This window comes from Talpa occidentalis, unplaced genomic scaffold (assembly GCF_014898055.3).
Source record: "Talpa occidentalis isolate TD23 unplaced genomic scaffold, MPIMG_talOcc4v2.1 talOcc4.3, whole genome shotgun sequence".
Classification (NCBI taxonomy): Eukaryota; Metazoa; Chordata; class Mammalia; order Eulipotyphla; family Talpidae; genus Talpa; species Talpa occidentalis.
The window spans coordinates 123,345,861-123,366,825 of NW_023603184.1; the positions used below are offsets into that span (position 1 = coordinate 123,345,861).

The window sequence follows — 20,965 nt, forward strand, 5'->3', positions numbered from 1 at the left end:
CCTTTTTCAAGGGTCAGAAGCAAAGCAGGATCTATAGGGAAATAGAAGAACAGATGGAGGGAGCAGTGAGAGGAGACAGGCTTTCAGGAAAATAATCTTGCTTTTCCTTGTGCTGGTGCTACTGCCTGCCTCCTCCGCTTTCCCAGGCTCCAAAGAGGATGTGCAGAGAGTGAGGGCTTTCGGGGTCCATTGACATCTGCCCTGAGTCTCTAATGACCTGTCGTGTTAGAGACCTTGACTTTGAGCCGAGGGGTTGAGGTTGACCCCTTGACCTTTCTCAGTCTACCATCTATCCGTATTCTCCAATATCCTTTCACAATAGATTGAAAGTGGTAAGATCTGTCCAATAACAATAACTTCTGCTACTTTCTCTTTTAAAGATAAATGCAAAACTCTTCTCAGAAGAGGAGTTTCTGCCATTGGATCCTTCTCAGGAGCTGATATTTCCTCCTGAGCTAATGGTAAGTAAGGCCAAGTTGAGCTCGTCCTAGAGGAATTCATGGTGAAGTGTCAGGAAGCATATTTGCTTGGGGGTCTCTCAGGCGCTGACTAGTAAATAGGTAATACCCGAGGTCTAAAGACCATGGACTCAGGTAGGGATGGCGATGCGGGTGGGGTCACCACAGGGCTGTGGCTTGTAGCCAGCAGCAGGTGTCTATAGAAAGTCCTGAAATGACATCTCCACATTCTTAGATGTAAACATGTTTTTCTCCTTTCAGCTTTGCTGACATTTACTGTTCCTTAGACTGATTTGACAAAATTAAGCATGTAAAAATATGCTTAGGCATTACTGAATTCCTTTGAACTATAAAAGCACCACAGGGAGAGACATGGGAACAGTCTCCTGAGGAGTAGGCAATATTGTTATACTTTTGTCCTGATCTCTGGGCCCTCGTAACACTCTACTTTTAGGTCATTTTTATTTTTTAGAATGATCTCTATTTCCTTTCTCTATTCCTAGAAAGATAGAGCAGAAACAGGAGGACATGTTGCCATGACTTAATATAGAATCTAATTTTCAACAGATAATGGCTGAGAAACAACCACCAAGGGCCAGAGTTTTCAATGGTGAGAGGATGACATGGATTTCCCCAGTGACTCTGAAGGAACTTCTAGAAACTAAAGTCCAGTATCCTCAGGCCCCTATTGTCATGGGGAACACTTCTGTGGGTATGTAGAACTGTAGGAACTTCTGAGGAAATGGAGAAATACTTTGGGAGGAAAGGACCTCATTTATGCATGTTCTCAGGAAAAGCAGCCAGAAATAGCATTCCTCATCATTTAGACCCGGCTTCCTGAGCATGGCTCAGGAGACTTTCACAACTTCCGTTACAAAAGTAAATACCTATTGCCCCTAATCAGAGCAGTACCAAGAGTTGCCCCCAGGAGTCCCTCTCTCTAACAAATCAGACAGCTGCCCTGGCTTTCCATGTGGAGATTGATCTGGGACTTGTATTTAAAATTGCTGCCTGTTTCCTCCCTTACTGGTGTCTCAGTAGGTATATTATGTTTTCTTTTCTTTTTTTTTTTTTTTTGGCGTTGAAGAACTGGGGTGTTGGCTAGAGGCACAAGGAGGTGAGAGGATTCACCAGCGACAGAGTGGGGAGGAGAATGGGCTGATTTACTGGAATACACTGCTAAGGGGAGCAGCAGGCGAGACAGGAGAGGTCTGCTTAGCTTTATGTGGGTCAGCTCCCTGCCTGGATATCTAAATCAGGCTGTTGTGGTGGGCCGTGGTGGTGATAGTACTGAGACTTAACCCCTAAGCCACCAGGGAGGCCCTATTGTGTTTTCTTAAACGGAAGTTATAGGGTCTTTCTATTGTAGCTATTGTAAACTCACTTTGACTGCCTGCTACTTTGAGGAGCCACCTCAAGTCTCCCAAAAGAGAATTTTAAATACATTACAAGTTGTCTTGAACTCAACAGGCAAGTTTTCAGGCTTTTCAGGCGAAAAGCCTTCCACGTCTAGTGAAAACCCATGTGGCCATTCTCTGTATGTGTGACTTGGCAGTGAACAGAGAGCTAGAAAGACTTGTAATTGTTATATATTTAAAGGCACTGGTTTTAATCACAATTTCAAAATGTAAAGGGTGGTTAGCCCCCTTTTATCCTAGTCTTATTTTTTTTTTCTGATCATTTAGGGCCTCAAGTGAAATTTAAAGGTGTCTTTCACCCAGTTATAATTTCTCCTGATAGAATTGAAGAATTAAATGTTGTGGATTGTGCACATAATGGTGAGTCCTTAAGGGCCCTGTTTTCTTATTTTAAAAACATAAATCAGTTTGTCTCCTTTGAACAAAAAACAAAGAGTTATTCCTAATAAAAGTATACAGAGGTTTTTCTGTGTATTATAATGATAACCTAGAGGAGGGTCAGGGGAAAATTTTCTGTAGGTACAGAAACACCCATTGTCTAAACAGTTATATTTTTATTGAAAAAAACTTTTATTTGCCATATCAGAGCAATGTAACAAGTACATATAAAGAGTACCCTCCTGCCCCCGATATAAGATAAAGAGGAGAAAAACTGCCTTTATGTATTAAACAGCTTGCAGACTGGCTTTTCCATTCTCATAGAGTAAATTCATTTAATGGCAATGATGAAAAGCAGTATAAATGTCAGTCTGGTATCTGCGGTCTAATTCTTGACAATATCATGTATTAGCTCCAAGGACTTAGAGAACTTATGTAACTGATTCTGTTTTTTCATCTGTAAAATGGGGCTTTTAATGTTTCAAAGCTTTGATAGGATCCAAGGAGACTCTGTGAAGTGTTCTACTCTGTAATTGACACAATGAGTGTTCAAAAATTGTAGCTCCATTGGCACCACCACTACCATCTCCATCACCATCACTGCTGCATATTCCTACCACCATTGCCACCACCTCCTGCTATTCTCCATCGACATCTCCACCACCACCACCAACAACAAGCAGGGCAGCATCCTGCTTCCTATTGAGCAGGAAGTTCCCCTATGTGTAACCTGTGTCCAGTGGACAAGTGTAAGTCAGCAGTGACCACATTACATTATTTACAAGTGATTGTATTTCAGGGCTGACCTTAGGTGCCGGCCTCAGCCTGGCTCAAGTGAAGGACATTCTGGCTGATGTGATCCAGAAGCTTCCAGAGGAGAAGACACAAACATACTGTGCTCTCTTGAAGCACTTGGGAACTCTGGCCGGGGCCCAGATCAGGAACATGGCTGTATGTATTAGATGGCTTTGGTGTCACCCTGGGGTGACTGTCCCGGACAAATTATGATATTTTTACTCTTTCTAATAGACATAAAGAATATTTCTCCAAAATACTGCTTAATTCTTATTTTATCCCTTGTATTTTAATAATTACAACTGTTGTGCAAACAATTCACTATTTTATAGTCCTTAGGTGGCCACATCATGAGCAGGCATCTAGATTCAGATCTGAATCCCCTCCTGGCTGTGGGCAACTGCACCCTCAACGTGCTATCAAAAGGTAAGTGGTAATTCCGTGGGAGTTATGAAACCTGCTCATGGTTTTTTTTTTTTATTTTTTTTTAAGATTTATTTATTTATTTATATAAGCACTGGGTTAGAAGCATGGGAGGGTGAGAGAATTCACCAGAGAGAGAGCGGGGAACAGAACAGGCAGACTGATGAAATACACTGCTGAGGGGAGCAGCAGGCGCCGCAGGAGAGGTCTGTCGCGCCATGTGGGACCCTCGCCAGCTGGCCAGGGATCAGACTGGTGCTGCAGAGGCTGCGGGCAGCTTTGCAGCCCAGCGCTCAACCACTGTGCCACCAGGGGAAGCCCAAAACCCGCTCATCTTATCTCTTGTCTCTGGAGACTCAGGAAGTCTAGTTTTGAGAATAGCTATTCCTTACAATAGTAACAGTTCTCTCTGCCTTTCTGGAGCCTGGAAAGTTCAGCAGTCTGGGTCTAATCCCACACACTCCCAATGTCTTCACCTCTTTCTCTTTGAAACTTGTGCTAGATATTTTCCTGAACTGGTCATCCAACATCAAACACACTTGTGTTGGTTAGTTGCTGTGTTGGTCAGTGTCCCAATGTGCCTGTAGGCTGTTGAGACGCTCTATGCCCTTTGGTACAGGACTTCCTCCAGGTGCAACAGGAGTGTTGTGACCCTGTAACATGTCATGTACTCTACCCAGTCATTCATTGAAGGCGGCAGGTCCTTTTCTTTTTGATTGGGCTTCATTCTACATTTATTTACTTGCGTTTTGGTTTTGAAACTGAGTTCAGCAATTTTAATTTATTTCTTGCATTCCAACTTGGTCAACAATTACTAGAAAGTCCTATTTCATCCTCCATAATTTTTTCCCATTAAAAAATATGAACTAGCTTTCCATTACCTCCACTCTTAAATATCTGTTCTTTATATCATCTCAATCACAAAACTATTTTAAAGAGGAAAATTTGCATGCAGAGTTGTCAGTTTAGGAAACATCCCTTGAAAAAAAATCATATAATGGCAAACAGTTTTGTGATGTGAAGATGAACATCAAAAGCTTCTTATCTTTCACCCCAAAGTCATATATCATTATAACCTTAATTCCTCACTCCCATATATTGATTAAAGAACAGAAATTCTTTAAGTGCTGAAAGAACATATAAACAAATAAGACAGCACCTTATCATTATAAAAATTCATCAAAGGTAATTTACTTATTCATGATTGTACCTAATAATACTCCGGGTTAAACAATAAACATTTGTTGAATGAATTGATTAGCATATCAAAAGGGATATTAATAATACTCCATACTTATGAAGTTCAACATGAATTGTGTTGTTCATAAAGAAGACTGCTAAATCCTGTCCTTCCTGACCTCTGGGCTGTTTTGCTAGAAATTTTAATTTACAAGCAAACAAAGAAGACAAAAAAGTGGGACCTAACCTGGAGGAAAGAAGGTTGTAAGACGCTCTTAAAGGGTGAAAGATGTATTTAGCATAGGGAAAACAATTCTTTTCCTGAACAATTGATTTCCTCAGGTTTTTGGTAGAATTATTTCCCAAGCATTGGATTGTTTAATTGACAGAACAGATTCTATGGAAAGTGTCTTTTTTTTTTTTTTCAACAGAAGGAGGACGACAGATTCCTTTAAATGAGCAGTTTCTCAGAAAGTGCCCAGATGCAGATCTTAAGCCTGAAGAAATCTTGGTCTCAGTGAACATCCCCTACTCCAGGAAGGTAAGAATGTCCTAAAGTCCTTTCCACTTCCTGGTTTTACCTGTGAGCCCATGACTTGTTAATTCCAAGGTACAGTGAGTTAAGAAAAGGTGTTGAGTGTTTCAGTGGAAATGATGATGATGTGTGAATAGTCCGTTTTACTGGGGGTGTCCCTCTGCCATTCCTGGAATCAGAGCTCTCCTTCCTTTCTTCCTTCCCTCTCTCCTTTCCCCTCTGCCCTCCTTCCCTCTTCCTCCCTCGCTCTCTTCTCCTCACCCCAAACTTTAATGTTACTTTCTTATAGAGTTTTAAAAAGTCTTTGTTCCATTAGGCTTTTCCCTAAATAAGGTTTGAAAAAATATATCTCTAGTTTTATCTGGGGGTGAGGTGTGTGTGTGAAAGTAGCTAAAAGAAAATACTTGGGCAATAGAATTTAGTGGGAAAAAGAAGGACTTCAGAGTAAGTATCAGGATTAAATCTTGCTTTCAAGATCTGAAATGACTCTCAACTAATTATGCTATCACTTCAAGACTGATCAAGTCTCCCCCACAGAAGCATCTGAGTTTGCTAAAGCTGCCATAAGTCAGAGCCACAGACGGGGTGGCTTGAACAACAGACATTTACATCCTCATCATCTAGAAGCTAAGTCTGATATCAGGGTGTTGCCAGGGCCGGCTTGTGTTAAGGCTTCTCTCCTTGGCTTATAGCTGAGCGCATACTGTGTCTTCACACGGTTTTTGCTCTGTTCGTGTCTGTGTAAATTTCCCCTGTCTTGTTGATCTAACGCCTCTGTAATCACCTCATTTTACTGTCATTACCTGTTTAAAGACCCTTACCCCCAGTACAGTCACACTGTGAGGTTCTGGAGATGAGGACTTGTCATGCAATTTGAAAGGTTCACAATTGAGCCCATAACAGTGTGATGATGCTCAAAGCAGGCAACACCCATAAATGGCCCCTGCTAGTTTCACTCAGCGAGTGTGTGTCTACGTGTTCCTCTGAACTTCTGCTTTCAGTGGGAATTTGTGTCAGCTTTCCGACAAGCCCAGAGGCAACAGAATGCCCTCGCGACCGTCAATTCAGGAATGAGAGTCTTTTTTGGAGATGGAGACAGCATCATTAGAGAGTTGTCCATTTCCTACGGGGGTGTCGGTCCAACCACCATCTGTGCAGAGAAGGCCTGCCAGAAACTCATTGGAAGGTACAGCGTCGTGTCCTTACACTCAAGAAACTGAGCAGCTCTTTTTGGGGTGCCAGACTGTCACAGGGAGAAAAATGCCTACTACCTCCTTACTTAATGGCTTGGTATCCTAGCAAAATTTCATGGTTATTTCTGTATGTCTTGATTTTGCTGGATTCCGAAGTGAGCATCATACAGTCTGTGTGTGTGTGTGTGTGTGTGTGTGTGTGTGTGTGTGCGCGCGTGCGCGCGCGCGTGCATGAGAGAGAGAGAGAGTTCCCACCTCCGAATGTCATATAGACACAGTAAGCAAAATGAGTCAATTTGTATTCTTTATTGTGAGAGAATAATTTGCCACAATGAAAAATAGGCTATGAGAGTTGGTTTTATGATAAATTGCCAAATGCATTTGTTCACCTGGCTTTTCATTTCTAACGGTAATACTATAGCCAATATATCCTGAGCATTTGTTAGGTACTGGTTGCCATCTCAGAAGTAATAGAGAGTAATGATTAAAAGCATGAATTTGAGTCAGATGGCCGGGTCCGAATCTCAGTTCAACCCCTATTAGCATCAGTCAGCTTACTTAACCTGATGGTATCTCGGTTTCCTTGTCTGTCAAAGGGAGATGATCATCCTGGCCTCACAGGCCACTGGGAGGATTGAATGAGTGAACCCATAAAAGAGAACCACTTTTAATAAAGGGGTCAGTTAATCCTGGGCTGAGAACCTTACAGGAGTATCATTTCTTTCTTGTGACCATTGCATGACACGAGTTCTATTATGATCCTCCTTTTACAGATGAGGCACTGGGGGACCCAGACCAGGTATCCTGGGAGTGGTAGATTGTGACTTGAGCTTAGGTAGACTGACTCAAGTGTGCACTCATTCCTGCATGAGCTTGATGCTACTGACCTGTGAGGCAATGAGTCCTGTGAGGCTAGGAGACTTCTCTTTCGACTCCCACAGGCCCTGGAATGAAAAGATGCTGGACGAGGCTTGCAGGCTGCTGCTGGACGAAGTCTCCCTTCCAGGTTCGGCTCCAGGTGGAAAGGTGGAGTTCAGGAGGACACTCATCATCAGCTTCCTCTTCAAGTTCTACCTGGAAGTGTCACAGATTTTGAAGAGAATGGTAAATGGATCTGAGCCGTAGTAGTCCATGTTACTGGCAGCTATAGTGATAGCTAACGCAGAGGCAACGGCCCCCTGCCAAGTGGTTATAGGACAGACAAGACCACCCAAACTACAGACACATAGGCTGGCTGGGCATATGGCAGGCTGTCCATTGATACAGTGTAAGTTTGGAAAAGAATCACAAGTAGAGCACAGAATTATGAGGGTTTGGTTATTCTGTTTCTCACCTGTTGTCTAGATGGTTTACAGAAAACTTGTGAATAATTTGAATTATTCACAAGGTAAACAAAGAGAGAAAGCAAAGCACAGCATTTCTTCTGCTTGTTTACCTTCTTACATCTGGCTGTCTTCAGCTTCATTTCTCTCGCCTATGAGATGATGATGGCAGCTGCTCTGCAAGGTTATTGTGAGTTGCATCATCGCAGGCGGAGGGCTTGCTCTGCTCTGAACAGCCCTAGAGCTTCAGAGGAATGTGATGAAGACCGTCTAGTGGAGGCTGCCCTAACAGCTGTCATCATGCAAGCATCACCCTGGTCTCCCTTTTGACAAAAGATTAGAGTCACAATTGTCGGCCAGGGAGGACATAAGTAAAGACATTTCTCAGAGAAAATTTGCTAAATCCAAAGGGGACTTAAACATATTGACTTCATAAATCCCATGCCACACCAGCTGACCAAATTAGGCCAGACATCAAGGACATCCTTCATGTGGCCTGGAAATCATTATGGTCACTTTAAATAGGAGACAAAAAGTTCTCTTATCACTCCTTCTGGGATGTCTTCTCATTATACATGGGAACAATGGAGAACCAGAAGGGTGTATCAAATTTTGGAGAATGGAAACTTGATGTCAATGTAGACAACATATTATCACCTGGTAAATAAAGAGAAAAAGTAAAGCCAATTGTAGACTCTTCCAATTAATAGTAAACTAATAACAAATTTTGGGGGGTTAGTGAATCAAGTGGTTTAATTTTAAGCTTTCACCTTGTAGTCTGAAACCTTCCATTAAACTTCCTCTATTCAATATTCCTTGATAATTAAAGATAATGGCCCTTGTTAGCTTTGATTTCCTATTAAAATCTTTTTTACTTGGAGGTACATTTTTCTTACATCGTTGTTAAATTTTGGACAGTATAGAAGTGTAGTTCTCCCATCACTACAGCACCCATAGACCATCACCATAGTCCCTTGTCTCTTCTCCCCACCCCTGTTTTCACCCATCTCCAACCCCTTCCCTCCTGGATGCCTCATATCTATGGTTAGCTTTCAAAGTCTGTCTTTGACTCTTTATTTGGTTCCTCTATATTCCACATTTATTTAGCTTCCATCTCCTGCTTTGTAAGCCCTCAAATCATTGAGGAAAGCCTGAGACAGACTCATAAGAAACATGGAGATGTTGGAAGTCAGCGACCTACTGTATTCACGCTGTTCTTCCAATGTGTACTGGGATGGGTGGCTCTTGCACAGGGTGTGTCCTGGAGGGTGATTTGCTTGTGCTTCTAGACTTCTTGGGTGAATATTTAGTGAAAATTAGACTTCAGAGTAGAGCTACTTGCTAAGAACCATGTAGCATCCCTTCAAAGACCATTTAGGCACATTTAAAATATCGGCAATGGTTCTGTTTTTCAGGACCCTGTTTACTATCCTACTCTTGCAGACAAGTATGAGAGCGCTTTAGAAGATCTTCATTCCAGACATCGTGGGCGTCAATTAATGTACCAGGTTCGCAACTCTTTTTTTTAAACTAAAATATCTAGATTATGCCTCCTTCACCTGGACATACCACTTATTGCTTAGTGATTCTTATGCTATATATGGCTGAGTTCCCCTTCTGGTGAACTCAAAAACTCCTTTTGCATTTGTTAAAATTCCAAAATCATTGAAGAATTGTGATTCAAAACAAAGCTAGCAATGATAATTTTAAAAAATGTGCTTTGCTCTTGAAGGCCCTGTGTTTTGTTGTGTGGCCTGTAGCATTGACACGAGCCAGCTGGCAACATACTCTATGTCCTTGGCCTCCTGGAAGGCAGAACACAACCAAAGGCGCATTTTGTCTCAAAGCCGTGGGGCTGCTGTGATTTCATCTCCAGAGGAGCAGAAAACACAGCCCCCGGAGATAAGCTGTTCCTCAAACAGCGAGCCAAGCCCCCGAGCTGCCCTCTCCTTTTAGAGAATAGTCACAGGGCTTTTGGCTGGCAATTTTCCTGGAATTTGTACCTCCCACATTCCCATCACCAGCTGCCCCACCTGTGGCAGCCATAGTCTTCACCCCAGTCTCTGAGCTTGACCTATATCATTTCTCTTAACCCCTTCCTTCTTACCTTTAGTTCTTCTCTCAACAACAAGCTCAGAAAGCTAACAACTCTCATATCTGAAATACTGGGAAATAGACTGTTTCTTAATTTCCACTTTAGTGAATGAGATATGTTTAAGGTATTTACAGAAACTTAAATGCTAGCAGGATGTCTTCTATATGTCTCCAAGAAAGCCTAGCTTAAGTGAAACATTACTCAGATCATTAATGAATACCATCATTATTTTTGTCTTCTTTCTTTATTAGGATTAATGAAATTATGAGTTTTACCAATTATTTCTTAGATACCATCATTCAAATTGTTTCTTAGATATCATCATTCAAATTATTACAAAAAATAGCTCTTCTGTGTAAAGTCATCCCCTCAATATTTTCTCTAAAATATAATCATGATGTATCATGCTCTTTTGCAAAATACATGTGCCATATATGATATAACTAAAATATTTTTTATAGTAAAATTTAAAGATATCCCTGAGCATTATAAGGCAAGTGGGTATATTTTACATTATCAGGAAGAAAGGATTATATTCATTTACTTACACAGTTAGTATTTGCATTAGAGAAGCTTGTGGTCTATAGTAAAACAGTCAGGGAGAAATAAGAACACCATGGCTAAATATTCCAGTTTGGCTATTGCATTATTGAAATAGGCTTATTGCCCCAAGGTTACTGATAATACTGTTTTCATTTTCAAAATTGTTCTGATTTGCCTGTAAATTACACAGCCACCCTCTTATGGGAGACATGCATACTGTTATTATAAAAATCGTATGTTGGTTATTGGTCAAACAGAAGATAGACCCCAAGCAGCTTACTCAAGACCCAATTGGCCATCCCATCATGCATCTGTCTGGCATCAAGCATGCCACGGGAGAAGCTGTCTACTGTGACGACATGCCTGCTGTGGACCAGGAACTTTTCTTGACTTTTGTAACAAGTTCAAGAGCTCATGCTAAGATAGTGTAAGTGACGAAGTTCTCTCCCAGTGGACAGTAAGTCACATTAATGAAAAGCGATGGTGTGATGAGGGTAAGTTATTTGTTGGTGATGGCTAATGTGGATTAAAGGTGAAATGGAATGAAGATGGTTTGCTACCATTTGTCTTTCCAGAAAATAATGTTATCATCCCAGGAATTTCCCCCCAGTTTTCGAGGAGTGAACTGGTTGAGGCTTTTTGGATGAATCTTACCTGTCCCCTATTTGATTCTGCAAGTGAGCCCATTCTACGGGTCCTGGGCACTGCAGCGGCTCTGCGAAGCCCTGCTCTGGGTGTTCCCTTCTAGGTCCATTGATGTGTCAGAAGCACTCAGCATGCCAGGTGTGGTGGATGTCATTGCTGAGAAACACCTTGAAGGAATAAACTGCTTCAGCTCTTTATCCCAACCTGAGAAACTTCTGGAGACAGAAGAGGTAGGTATTGCACTTTGGCATTCTGTCTTAAAAATAACTTCCTCAGTTAATGTGCTGCATCTTTTCTTAAATGTAGCATCATGTTTGGCACATCATAAAGGATTTCAATACTCTTTGAATGCATATCTTTAAAAACTATATTCCCGATATTAAATAGACTCAAATAATTCATTATCCACATAAGTCAAGAAGTAGACTAGTTATAGAAAGGATGCTGTAGTGTTTTATATTTTCTAGTAGTAAGTTGGTGGGATGTTAATATGAAAGGTAATATGAAAGGATCAATGAGAAGAGAAGAACCTTAACTTTATTTGCTCATTCTCACCAACATCTCAGGCTCAGAGTCCCAAGTTCAAGTCCAAGTTGAAATGGAATCTTCCTTACCCATGGATCCAGGAGTTCTTTCCCCCTCTTTGAACTCACTCTGACTCATTCATCCTGCCATGTGTCTAACAGATGTTTTTAAGTGATGCTTCTTATGGCAAATCAGCACAGCTGAATAAGACCCAGATGGTCTTGCCTTCACAGAGCTTGAAGTCTAGAGAAGCAGCAGAGTGGACCATTAGTGCACTTTCTACCTTAGTGAAGCTTATGTTTTTGTTTCTTCTCTCATATTTTTCCTCTGCTTAGTAGAATTCCTTGAGCAAGGGCCTGTATCTCATTAATTGTCTCGTCCACACTCTGCTTCGCCCGTAGCAGGGTAAATGAGTGGACAAACAATGATGCCTTGTCACTTGAAAATTATAGATGATTAAAATTTTGGCTACTGTATCTTGTCAGAAATTGCAGGAGGGCCGGGTCCAGCAGTGTCCTGCATACCTGAGTCTTCTCAGTCAGTGTTTACCCCCCAAAACTTCTTCATTTGGAACAGTCCCTCCTTCTGGCTCTTAATAGCAGACTGCGTTTTTATAAGTGAATGTTTGAGGACTGAGAGTCCGAAACCCAAGCTGAACCCCCCAAGGCTGGACTGTGTGGCACCGGCAAAAACCAATGAGAATAGTGGCCTTTGCCTAAATGTTACGTAAATAAGCAAAGCCAGGCTGCATGGTGGTGCCTGCTCTGTGCGGTGTGCATGCTGGCTGCAGGTGTCTTGGGGGCCACGTCCCTGCGCCTGGTCACCGGCCCAAACCAGGCATCCATAGAGCACAGCGAGCAGAGCTGCTGGGAATCACTGCTAGCATAATTGTTGTCATTCTAATTACATTTAATCACATTATGTTTAATTAAACTAATGCTTGTTAGTTTAATTCTTTTTTTGCTACCATTTTCTTTTAAACGATAAAACTACCATATATATGCTCATTGTAGGAAAGACCTAACTGTCTAAAGTAATTTTGAAAAGTGAGTATGAAGTCCTAATTGGGATTGTGGCATAGATGGGAGAGAGAACTTAACAGTTGTGGTGACTTCTTCAAGTCCTGTTTGTTTGACCTTTCTGGAGCCTTAATTTTGTTTTCTCCCTGCTCTGGTCCCTGTGTGAACCCTGTGGGCTGCTCACCCACCTGCAGGTGAGCTGAGGAAGGGGCTGCCCGACGTGTGGCATGTCTTCCAGAAGAGCCTATGATGCACCAATCTGGAGCAGAGATCTGCTCTCAGCAATGTTGTGCCCCCTGATGACATCCCTCCTCTCCAGAAGAGAGGAGCTGTGACCCCCTTTTCCTCTGTGTCCCTGAGGGCAGAGGCTGCCTCTCACCATGGCCCTGATGGTGCTGGGACAGCCACTGCTCATGCTAGTACTGGCTCTCCGAGGCCAGCTGGCGCTCAGCAGCCCAGTTATACAACATAAGGTCTCAAGCTCCCGGCAGCAGGCCCACTCTAACAAAGCTCTTTCCTGTGGGAGCCTTTGTTAAGCCAGGCACTGCCGTTGTAGAAAGACATGAAGGGTCATCCACCATGAGTCCAGCTTTGTGCTAGGAGGGAAGAGGAGCATGAGGGAAAGGAGAGGACCTGGTGCCGGGCCACCTGGAGATCAAAGGTCTTTCTGTGTTGTAGGTTTCCTGTGTGGGCCAGCTTGTCTGCGCCGTGGTTGCAGAATCTGAGGTTCAGGCAAAGCGAGCTGCAAAAAAAGTGAAGATTGTCTACCAAGATTTGGAGCCAGTGATCCTAACCATGGAGGTAATGATGGTCAGGGGTGTTCAGGGGTGTGCCAGAGAGCAGATGTCAGCGGTGTGTCAGTCAAAACGTGTTTGGCTATAGTAATAAGAAAGAGAATCTGATTCAAGGTGACTTCCAAAACACAGGAAATTTATTAACCCACACTGTATCAGTATCAGCAAGAACCTTGATTTTCTGCTTCTCCTCTCAGCTACCCACAGCACAAGCTTTGTGTCCCCTGCGATCACAGGATGACAGCAGGAGGCCCCAGCTCACTCCAAGGAGGCAGAGTGCCATTGTCCCAGTGTTCCAAGCACTGAGTCCTGACATGCTGTCTTACCAGGCCACTTAAGTGTCCTGTCACCTCTGAATTAAGGACTGCTCAGAGGAATGGGAGAGCTGTCAGTTATTGTTGGGGGTGTCAGGTTCCTTTGAAGTGCACAAACTGTATGGGGGAGTGGTAGAGACCCCAACAGAAATCTGAATGCTGTCTGGAAAGGGACAGGTGAGAGGAATGCTAGGTGAGCAACCAGCAGTGTCCAGGAGAGTGAACACGCCCTACATCTCTGTATGACCTTCACCCAAAGGCCTCAAGGCACTCAGATGCCTCCAGGCACACAGTGAGAACCAGCATGATGCCCCCAGAAGCAAATAGTGGAGGCACAATTTTTAGACCCTTTAACTCACATCTTAAATGAGTATGAGAAATAGATCCTAAGGTGTCTGCAGGTACTTTGGCAACCTAAACAAATTGGAGAATTGCATTTCCTATGCTGTTTTCTAAAATGGACTTCAAAATTTATAAAGGTTATAAGTCATCTTCATGAAATGATAATGTCTCCTTCTGCATATGTTTCATTGGTTCTTATAACAATAAAAGCTTAAAAGTTGGAAGGCAGCCCTCTAGATTAGATTAAGTACATAGACGCAGTGTACTCTGGGGTTCACCTTCTCATGAGTACATTGTTCTGTGGTGGCTCTTATGCCCTGAGGCAGAAAATGAGGAAATGACTTTTCAAGACTATTGTATCCTGGAGAACTTGGCCTTGGGTGTGTTTCCTGTCCTGTAGCCAAAGAACAGAGAATTTGTTTCTAGACCATGTCCTCAGTTATTTTAAGACTAAAATCAGTACAAGAAGACAAACATTCTTTGATTTCAATGAAATCAAATCAGGATGACTTTTAATAAGAAATTATTTCCTGGGCCTCCCCTGGTGGCGCAGTGGTTGAGCACTGGGCTGCGAAGCTGCCCCCAGCCTCTGCAGTGCCGGTTTGATTCCCTGCCACCAGCGAGGGCTCCACATAGTGCGCAGACCTCTCCTGCAGTGCCCGCTGCTCCCCTCAGCAGTGTATTTCGTTGGTCTGCCTGTTCTGTTCTCCACTCTGGCTCTGATAAATTCTCTCTTACCCTCCTGTGCTTCTGACTATACCCAGTGCTTGTATAAATAAATAAATAAATCTTTAAAAAAAAAAAAGAAATTATTTCCTTTGTCCAGTACCAGTGGCTAAATGTCTTCCCTTCCCTCCCACTCATCAGCCAAATAAAATTTCAAGTTTGTAAATAGATACCACTTTCTCCCTGCCCTCCCCCACACCAAACAGCAGATTAGTACTTGTCTGCCAAAGAACACCAACATCAAATGCCAAACTTTGACATTGTGGAGAAGACCTGCCTAGTCACAGGTTAAGCTCTCCGAAGTCAGTCAACTGGAACAGACTGGATCTAACCAAAGTTTACAGCAGGGAAATCTGCCCGGTTAGTTCCCTGTACTTCAGAGTCTTTGGTCACTTTCCTGATCAAGAAGCATTCAGGAAATTGTCTCAAAGTTACTCAAAGAGCAACTAGCAAGTGAAATTGAAATCAAACTTTTAAAAATGAGATTTGTAAAACTTAACTTTGGTTTTCAACCAATAATATCTGAATCTTAGATTAATAAGAAATCATATGAATTTGGTTTCAGTAGGAAATAGGGTAAAGACAAATGTATGTCTGTCACTATCATGATGGCTTAATCTACCGTATGCTTTTTAGAGTTTCTGGTAGTTTAAATGGAGAAGCTCTTATCAAAACTCTTGAGGCCAGGCTGATGATATGGTGAAAAAAATATGTTCCTGGCCAGAATTCATCATTAGTCATCATGAACAGCACAGGACCAGCGCTAACACCTGCAGGGCACTCACTGTGGTCACGTGGCTCTAAACAGACTCCACACATTAACTCAGTGCTCACAGCTATCCAATGAGGCAAAAACTGTTACTATCCTCATTCTGATGAAGGATATAAAGCACAGGATATCCAAGGTCATATGGTCAGTCATCAAAGTAATTAACAAACACTCTAGCAAAGAACCTGGGCCCCATTGGTTTAAAAAAAATAAACCCAAAAACCCCAAAACACCTTTTTTTTTTTAAAACCACCCTTTATGTCTTCAATGCTACAAATACCACAATGCTTCAAATACCACAAATTTTCAATCTTTTATTGCAATTTCATATGTTACCAGGGTTCTGCTCATTTTCTTTTCCGTCTATTTTCTCTCTGATGTTCAGGTTAGGGAATTTCTGTTGTTCTATATTCTTGTTCACTCATTCTTCCCTCTGTTCTTTCTAGTCTGTTGTTAATTTTATTTTGGTTGCTGTATTTCTTAGTTGTAAAATAATAAATGATCAAGACAACCCTGTCTGTCAGCCCCATCCCCTCCTTCAGGAGGAGCACTGCATTTCATAGGGTGGCAGAGCACCTGGGGTCTCCAACCCTGAAAATAAGATCCTATTACAAGTCCAGTCTGGGCACCACAAGTCCTTTTATAATGTAGCTACAATAATCCAGGTTGATTTTTTTAAAAAATCTATTCCTAGAAATTTATCTCACTATAATCCCTTGTCCACTAGCAAATAGGACGTGCTAACTCCTGCTATCATTATCTACCACAAAATGTTGTCCATGCATTAACTTTTAGCCTACTGGTAGTTGGGAATTCTCCTAACTCTGGTTCCCTCTGGCCACAAGTAGGTGTCTAGATCTATCAAAATACCTTACAGAATATTCTATTGGATTCTGCCATTTCCTACATTCAAAAAATGGGTTGTTTTTTTTTTAATTTAATATGATTTCTTTTTTTTAATAAATTTTATTTTTATATTCCCCATACAATTGCAACCCCCCCATTCTGACCCCAGCAGTCCCTCCCCTCCTGCCCCCCACTCCCCAAAAAGTGTCTCTGGTTCATAATTTTTTGTTGATTTTGAAAAAAATGGGTTGTTTTTTTTTAAGGTGGCTTTTTTGGTTTTGTTTTCAGCTAGCAATTATTGAGCACCTACTCAATAATTGCTGTGTAAACACTTTACTTCCTCATTTCATTTTATCCTTACCAAAACCCTACTAAAGCTCTATGCACAATTATAACCTCCATTTTATAAAGGATGTTGACATGAAACCTGCTCAGTTTGAGGTGCCCCTTGGACAGGTGTGAGGGCAGGGATCCCAGAAATAGATACTGGGATGAGGGGCCTCTAGGAGAGATGAAGTAATAGACCCAAAGGGCGGGGTGAACTATTAAATGGAGTGAATAGCAAAACTGACTAAATCCAGAGCACAAGCTCTACTCTATGACTTTAGCTGCATAAAATGGGTTGTGGAATGAAAAGAATATGGGGCCACCGAGGTGTCAGATTTTTCCAAAGCATACTTGGTTTCTCTTGACTCCATGGACACATGCACGTGCTCCTTAGGGAGTCTCTGAAGCCTGGTTCTTAGCTCACCGTGGTCATCCTGAGAGCATAGGGTGTTCTAGATGAAGGGAAGAAATGCTGCCTTGACTAGCAAAACACACCCCTGCTGTGGGCACTGCCATGGGCTGGTCTCTCACCAGCCTGCCTCACTTTTCTGTTCTCTTTCTAGGAAGCTATACAGCACAACTCCTTCTTTGAAGGGGAAAAGAATCTGGAATGTGGAAATGTTGATGAAGCATTTAAAGTGGCTGATCAAACTCTAGAAGGTAAAGCTATCAGAAAAAAAAAAAATGATGAGAGAGGAGCAACCCTAGAGCCTTCTAAACTTGTCTAGTTTCGTGTTTATTGTCTAGACATTGTCATACACAAACACACAGATAACACAATGTCCTTCATGCCCCTAATTTTGTAGTTGTGCTAAACCTGAGGCCAATGGTGGACTTACTGAATAATCTCTTCTGGAAGCTATTGAAAAGATACCTTGTGCCATCACCCTGCCAGCATTCTTTAGTACCCTGGGCTCCTGGTTTCAAAAAACATGGGGAAAAAAAATACTGGCCTTGAAGATCCACTGTGAAGATTATAAAAGATAATGCATGTGTGCTTGGCACACAGTAAGAGATGCATGACTGTGAGCAATAGCTGATAAGTTTAGGTACTTTTGTTGTTCTCTGTAAAAGCTCTCTATTATTGGGTTAACACACTGTCAGGTATTCATTCATCAATCTCAGTGTCTCCCAGATTTTCTCACAATAAGATGTTTATGGACCTGCCTAGAAGTTCCTGTGGAATTCCTGAGTTGGAGGATCCAGGGTAGCCCAGGAGTCTACACTATTTTTGACAAGTTTTAACAGTGCTCTAGGGGACTTATAGGTTTAGTAAAATGTGGTAAATCCTAGAAGGATGGGTATGTTTTAGGGGCAGAATAGGAAAGAGCATTTTTAGCATAGCCAGTCCATGGTATGAACATTTGGTAATATTTATGTTTGAGGGGGTTCCTCCCTTGGGTAAGTTCTTACCTCTGTTCTTGCTGTGTTATGGTTTTGTTTGAGAATTTAGTTATTTATATTTTTCTAGTTTGGTTCATTATTTAATTCAGTTAGGGAATTTGTTCAATCTCTTACTTGAATTTTAAATTAGAACCTGCACTATACCCTATTGATAAGCATACTAATGATACATAGGGCTTTAAAAGAGGCATTTATACTGTTTTTAAGTTATCATCTTGATTCACTAGTTCGGGTAATTTTTTTTTTTCCTTTCTCTGCAATTGACATTTGAATTAAGAATTTTTGACTACTTATTTCAATGACAGGTCATTGGAGATAATAATCACAACAGCATTTTATCTGCCCCATAGGAAAATTGGTGCTCAAAGTTAAAAAAAAAAAAAAAGAATATTTAAAAGATAAAATAACCAGAGCATTATATCATGTCTTAGAACTGTGTTCTCAAAAGACATGAGATCATGTGTTTTTACCCACTGTGAAGATTTATTTCAGTCCTCCCTAGCCGTGGTGTCTGAGCACCAAGGGACATTAAAGATCACTGTTTACAAATGGAGCCAGCTGAGACCAGAGGGGCTTGTGATTGACGGAGAATCAAATCAAACTTTGCCAACTCTGACGTTCACATTCTCTCCTTTACATTATGCTGTTTCTCATCTATCTCTTTAAATTCTTCTAGCTGGAATGGGCTTTATAGTAGGGAGTGCAGATGACAATCTCTGTAGCAGGATTTGTAAGAGACCCAGGGAGCCCTGAAACTGAGATTATTTTCCCCAGAAGCTGTTCTGCTGCACGTAAAACAGATAGACTCCTTCATATCTTAATAGCTTTTCAGTCTTTAAGGGCATCTTATTAAAATGCAAATATGTCTGGAGGAATCACTCCTAAACCCATAGTGGGATAAAATTTGATCTTGGGGATTAGCTGATCAAATTGGTTCCCAACCTAGAGAGTTGAGAGCAGCACCCTAGGGTGCAGAATGGGCACCAGGGTCATAGGGTCAACAGAATGAGCAGTGTCGTGTAACAGGTGCTAAATCTGCCCACCTGAAAGGTGAAGCAGGATGGCTTTTAGCTGTGTTTATTTGTTTGGTTTTTTTTTGAGAATTGTAGCTTTGCTTTATTGATTTGTTTTTCTTACATTCTTGTTCATTTTTGTACAATATTTGTACCCTCAGGTGTTATCCCATAAAACTCCCACCACCACATCACCCATGAACAATCATCATAGTCCCTTGTTTAGCTCTATATTTTTTAATGAGGTAGATATTGAACAAATTAAATTCTGAGTGGGTGGGTGAAGTTGCTAATCCTGCAAACCATGAATTTGAGCCTACTGACAAGTGGGCTTTTCAAAGTGCAGTCTTCGATAAAAATTAAGTTGATTAAATAATTGGGATCTGATCTGTTGGTGTTTTAATTTTTACATTTTATAGAAAAACAAGATCTGATCATTTTTCTATACTTTACTCAGATTTCAAATAAAATTGGAAGTCCAGACTACAAAGGATTTCCTTGGGAATATCCTGCAAGCAATTTGCAAAATTTATTGGGTACATTTTTTAATTTTTGAAAGTTCTGCCATCTACCTAGTATATCTGATCATAATTTTATTCTGATTTTTTTGTTTTTATTTTTTCTCTGGCTTCCTCAGTTACTTGAACATTTTTTTAAAAACTCCATGTAGTGGTTTTGAGTGTATCTATTTGTGTAGGTTTTTTATTTTTTTTAGTAGTAGTGCTAAGTGTTAAATTTTATGTATATCTCTGTGTGTGTGTGTGTGTGTACAGCATATTTTGTAGCAATATTAGTTTAAGTATAGAAACTTACTTCCATTGATCTCCTTTACCTGCCTTCATTTATAAATGGCTTTAAAATTTCCTCCAACTACACTGAGCACTGCACAAAGCAATGTTTTAATTTTGCATGCAATACAATTTATAAAACTTAAGAAGCAAAGGCAAGTCTATTGTAATTAGGTAATTTAATTCTTTCCATGTTGTCTCCTCCCTGCTGAGAGATTCCTTAAAAAAATATTTTTTTTTTCTGTTTCCAAACTTCCTTAGCCATCATTTTAGAATAGAGTTGTTTAAGATACATCCTCTTTATTTTCCTTCATCTGAGACTGTCTTGAGGTTTCTTGTTTGTTTGGTTGGGTTTTTTTTGAAGGGTATTTTCACTAGGTATGTGATTCTTAGTCGCTAGATCCTTTATCTCTTGAAAAAGATGTTTATGTTCCTCTGGCCTCCATGGTTTCTGATGAGAAATCTACCCTTTTAGTATTTTTCCTCTATAGGTGAGGTGGTACTTTTCTCTTTCTGCTTTCAAGATATTTTGTTTTTAGGTTTCAGAAGCTTGGACTGTGATGTGTCTTGACATGGATTTGTTTGGATTTACTTTCCCTATTTTGAGTTCATTCAGCTTCTTGAAATCTGTAAGCTTATGTCTTTTGCCAAATTTTGGGAATTTTCAGCCATTATGTCTCCAAATACTTGAATTCCACAAATGTTAAATCTTTTATTACAATTTCATGGGTTATTAGGGGTCCATTCATTTTCTTTTCCATCTGTTTTCTCTATGATGTTCAGGTTAGGCAATTTGTTGTTCTGTATTCTTGTTCACTTATTATTCCCTCTGTTTTTCTATTCTGTTGTTAATTTCATCCATTGAGCACCTGAAATTTTGGTTGCTGTATTTTATAGTTGTAAAATTTCCATTTGTTTGCTGAGATTTTATATTTTTTCCACTTATTTCAAGTGTGTCTGTAATTGCTCAATGATGCATCTTTATGAGGGCTACTGTAAAATCTTGTCAAATAATTCCAGCACCTGTGTCATCTCAGTGGTGGCACCTTTTTAGTGTTTTTTCTCACTAAAATTCAGTTTTTATGGCTAGTGATTATGGTATCCTGATCATTTG

General features: G+C 41.0%; 1 protein-coding gene across 1 annotated transcript in view; it reads left to right on the top strand.

Moving 5' to 3' along the window:
* Positions 1-20,965, top strand: part of AOX1 (aldehyde oxidase 1) — a 67,271-nt gene that overhangs the window by 20,309 nt on the left and 25,997 nt on the right. Inside the window, exons 8-20 of the mRNA XM_037523799.2 lie at positions 381-461; positions 1,026-1,170; positions 2,144-2,236; positions 3,054-3,205; positions 3,382-3,475; positions 5,083-5,192; positions 6,188-6,372; positions 7,321-7,483; positions 9,117-9,209; positions 10,597-10,766; positions 11,088-11,214; positions 13,207-13,329; positions 17,210-17,306. Coding sequence (XP_037379696.1) covers positions 381-461; positions 1,026-1,170; positions 2,144-2,236; positions 3,054-3,205; positions 3,382-3,475; positions 5,083-5,192; positions 6,188-6,372; positions 7,321-7,483; positions 9,117-9,209; positions 10,597-10,766; positions 11,088-11,214; positions 13,207-13,329; positions 17,210-17,306 — 1,633 coding nt within the window. The remainder of the gene's footprint in view (positions 1-380; positions 462-1,025; positions 1,171-2,143; positions 2,237-3,053; positions 3,206-3,381; positions 3,476-5,082; positions 5,193-6,187; positions 6,373-7,320; positions 7,484-9,116; positions 9,210-10,596; positions 10,767-11,087; positions 11,215-13,206; positions 13,330-17,209; positions 17,307-20,965) is intronic.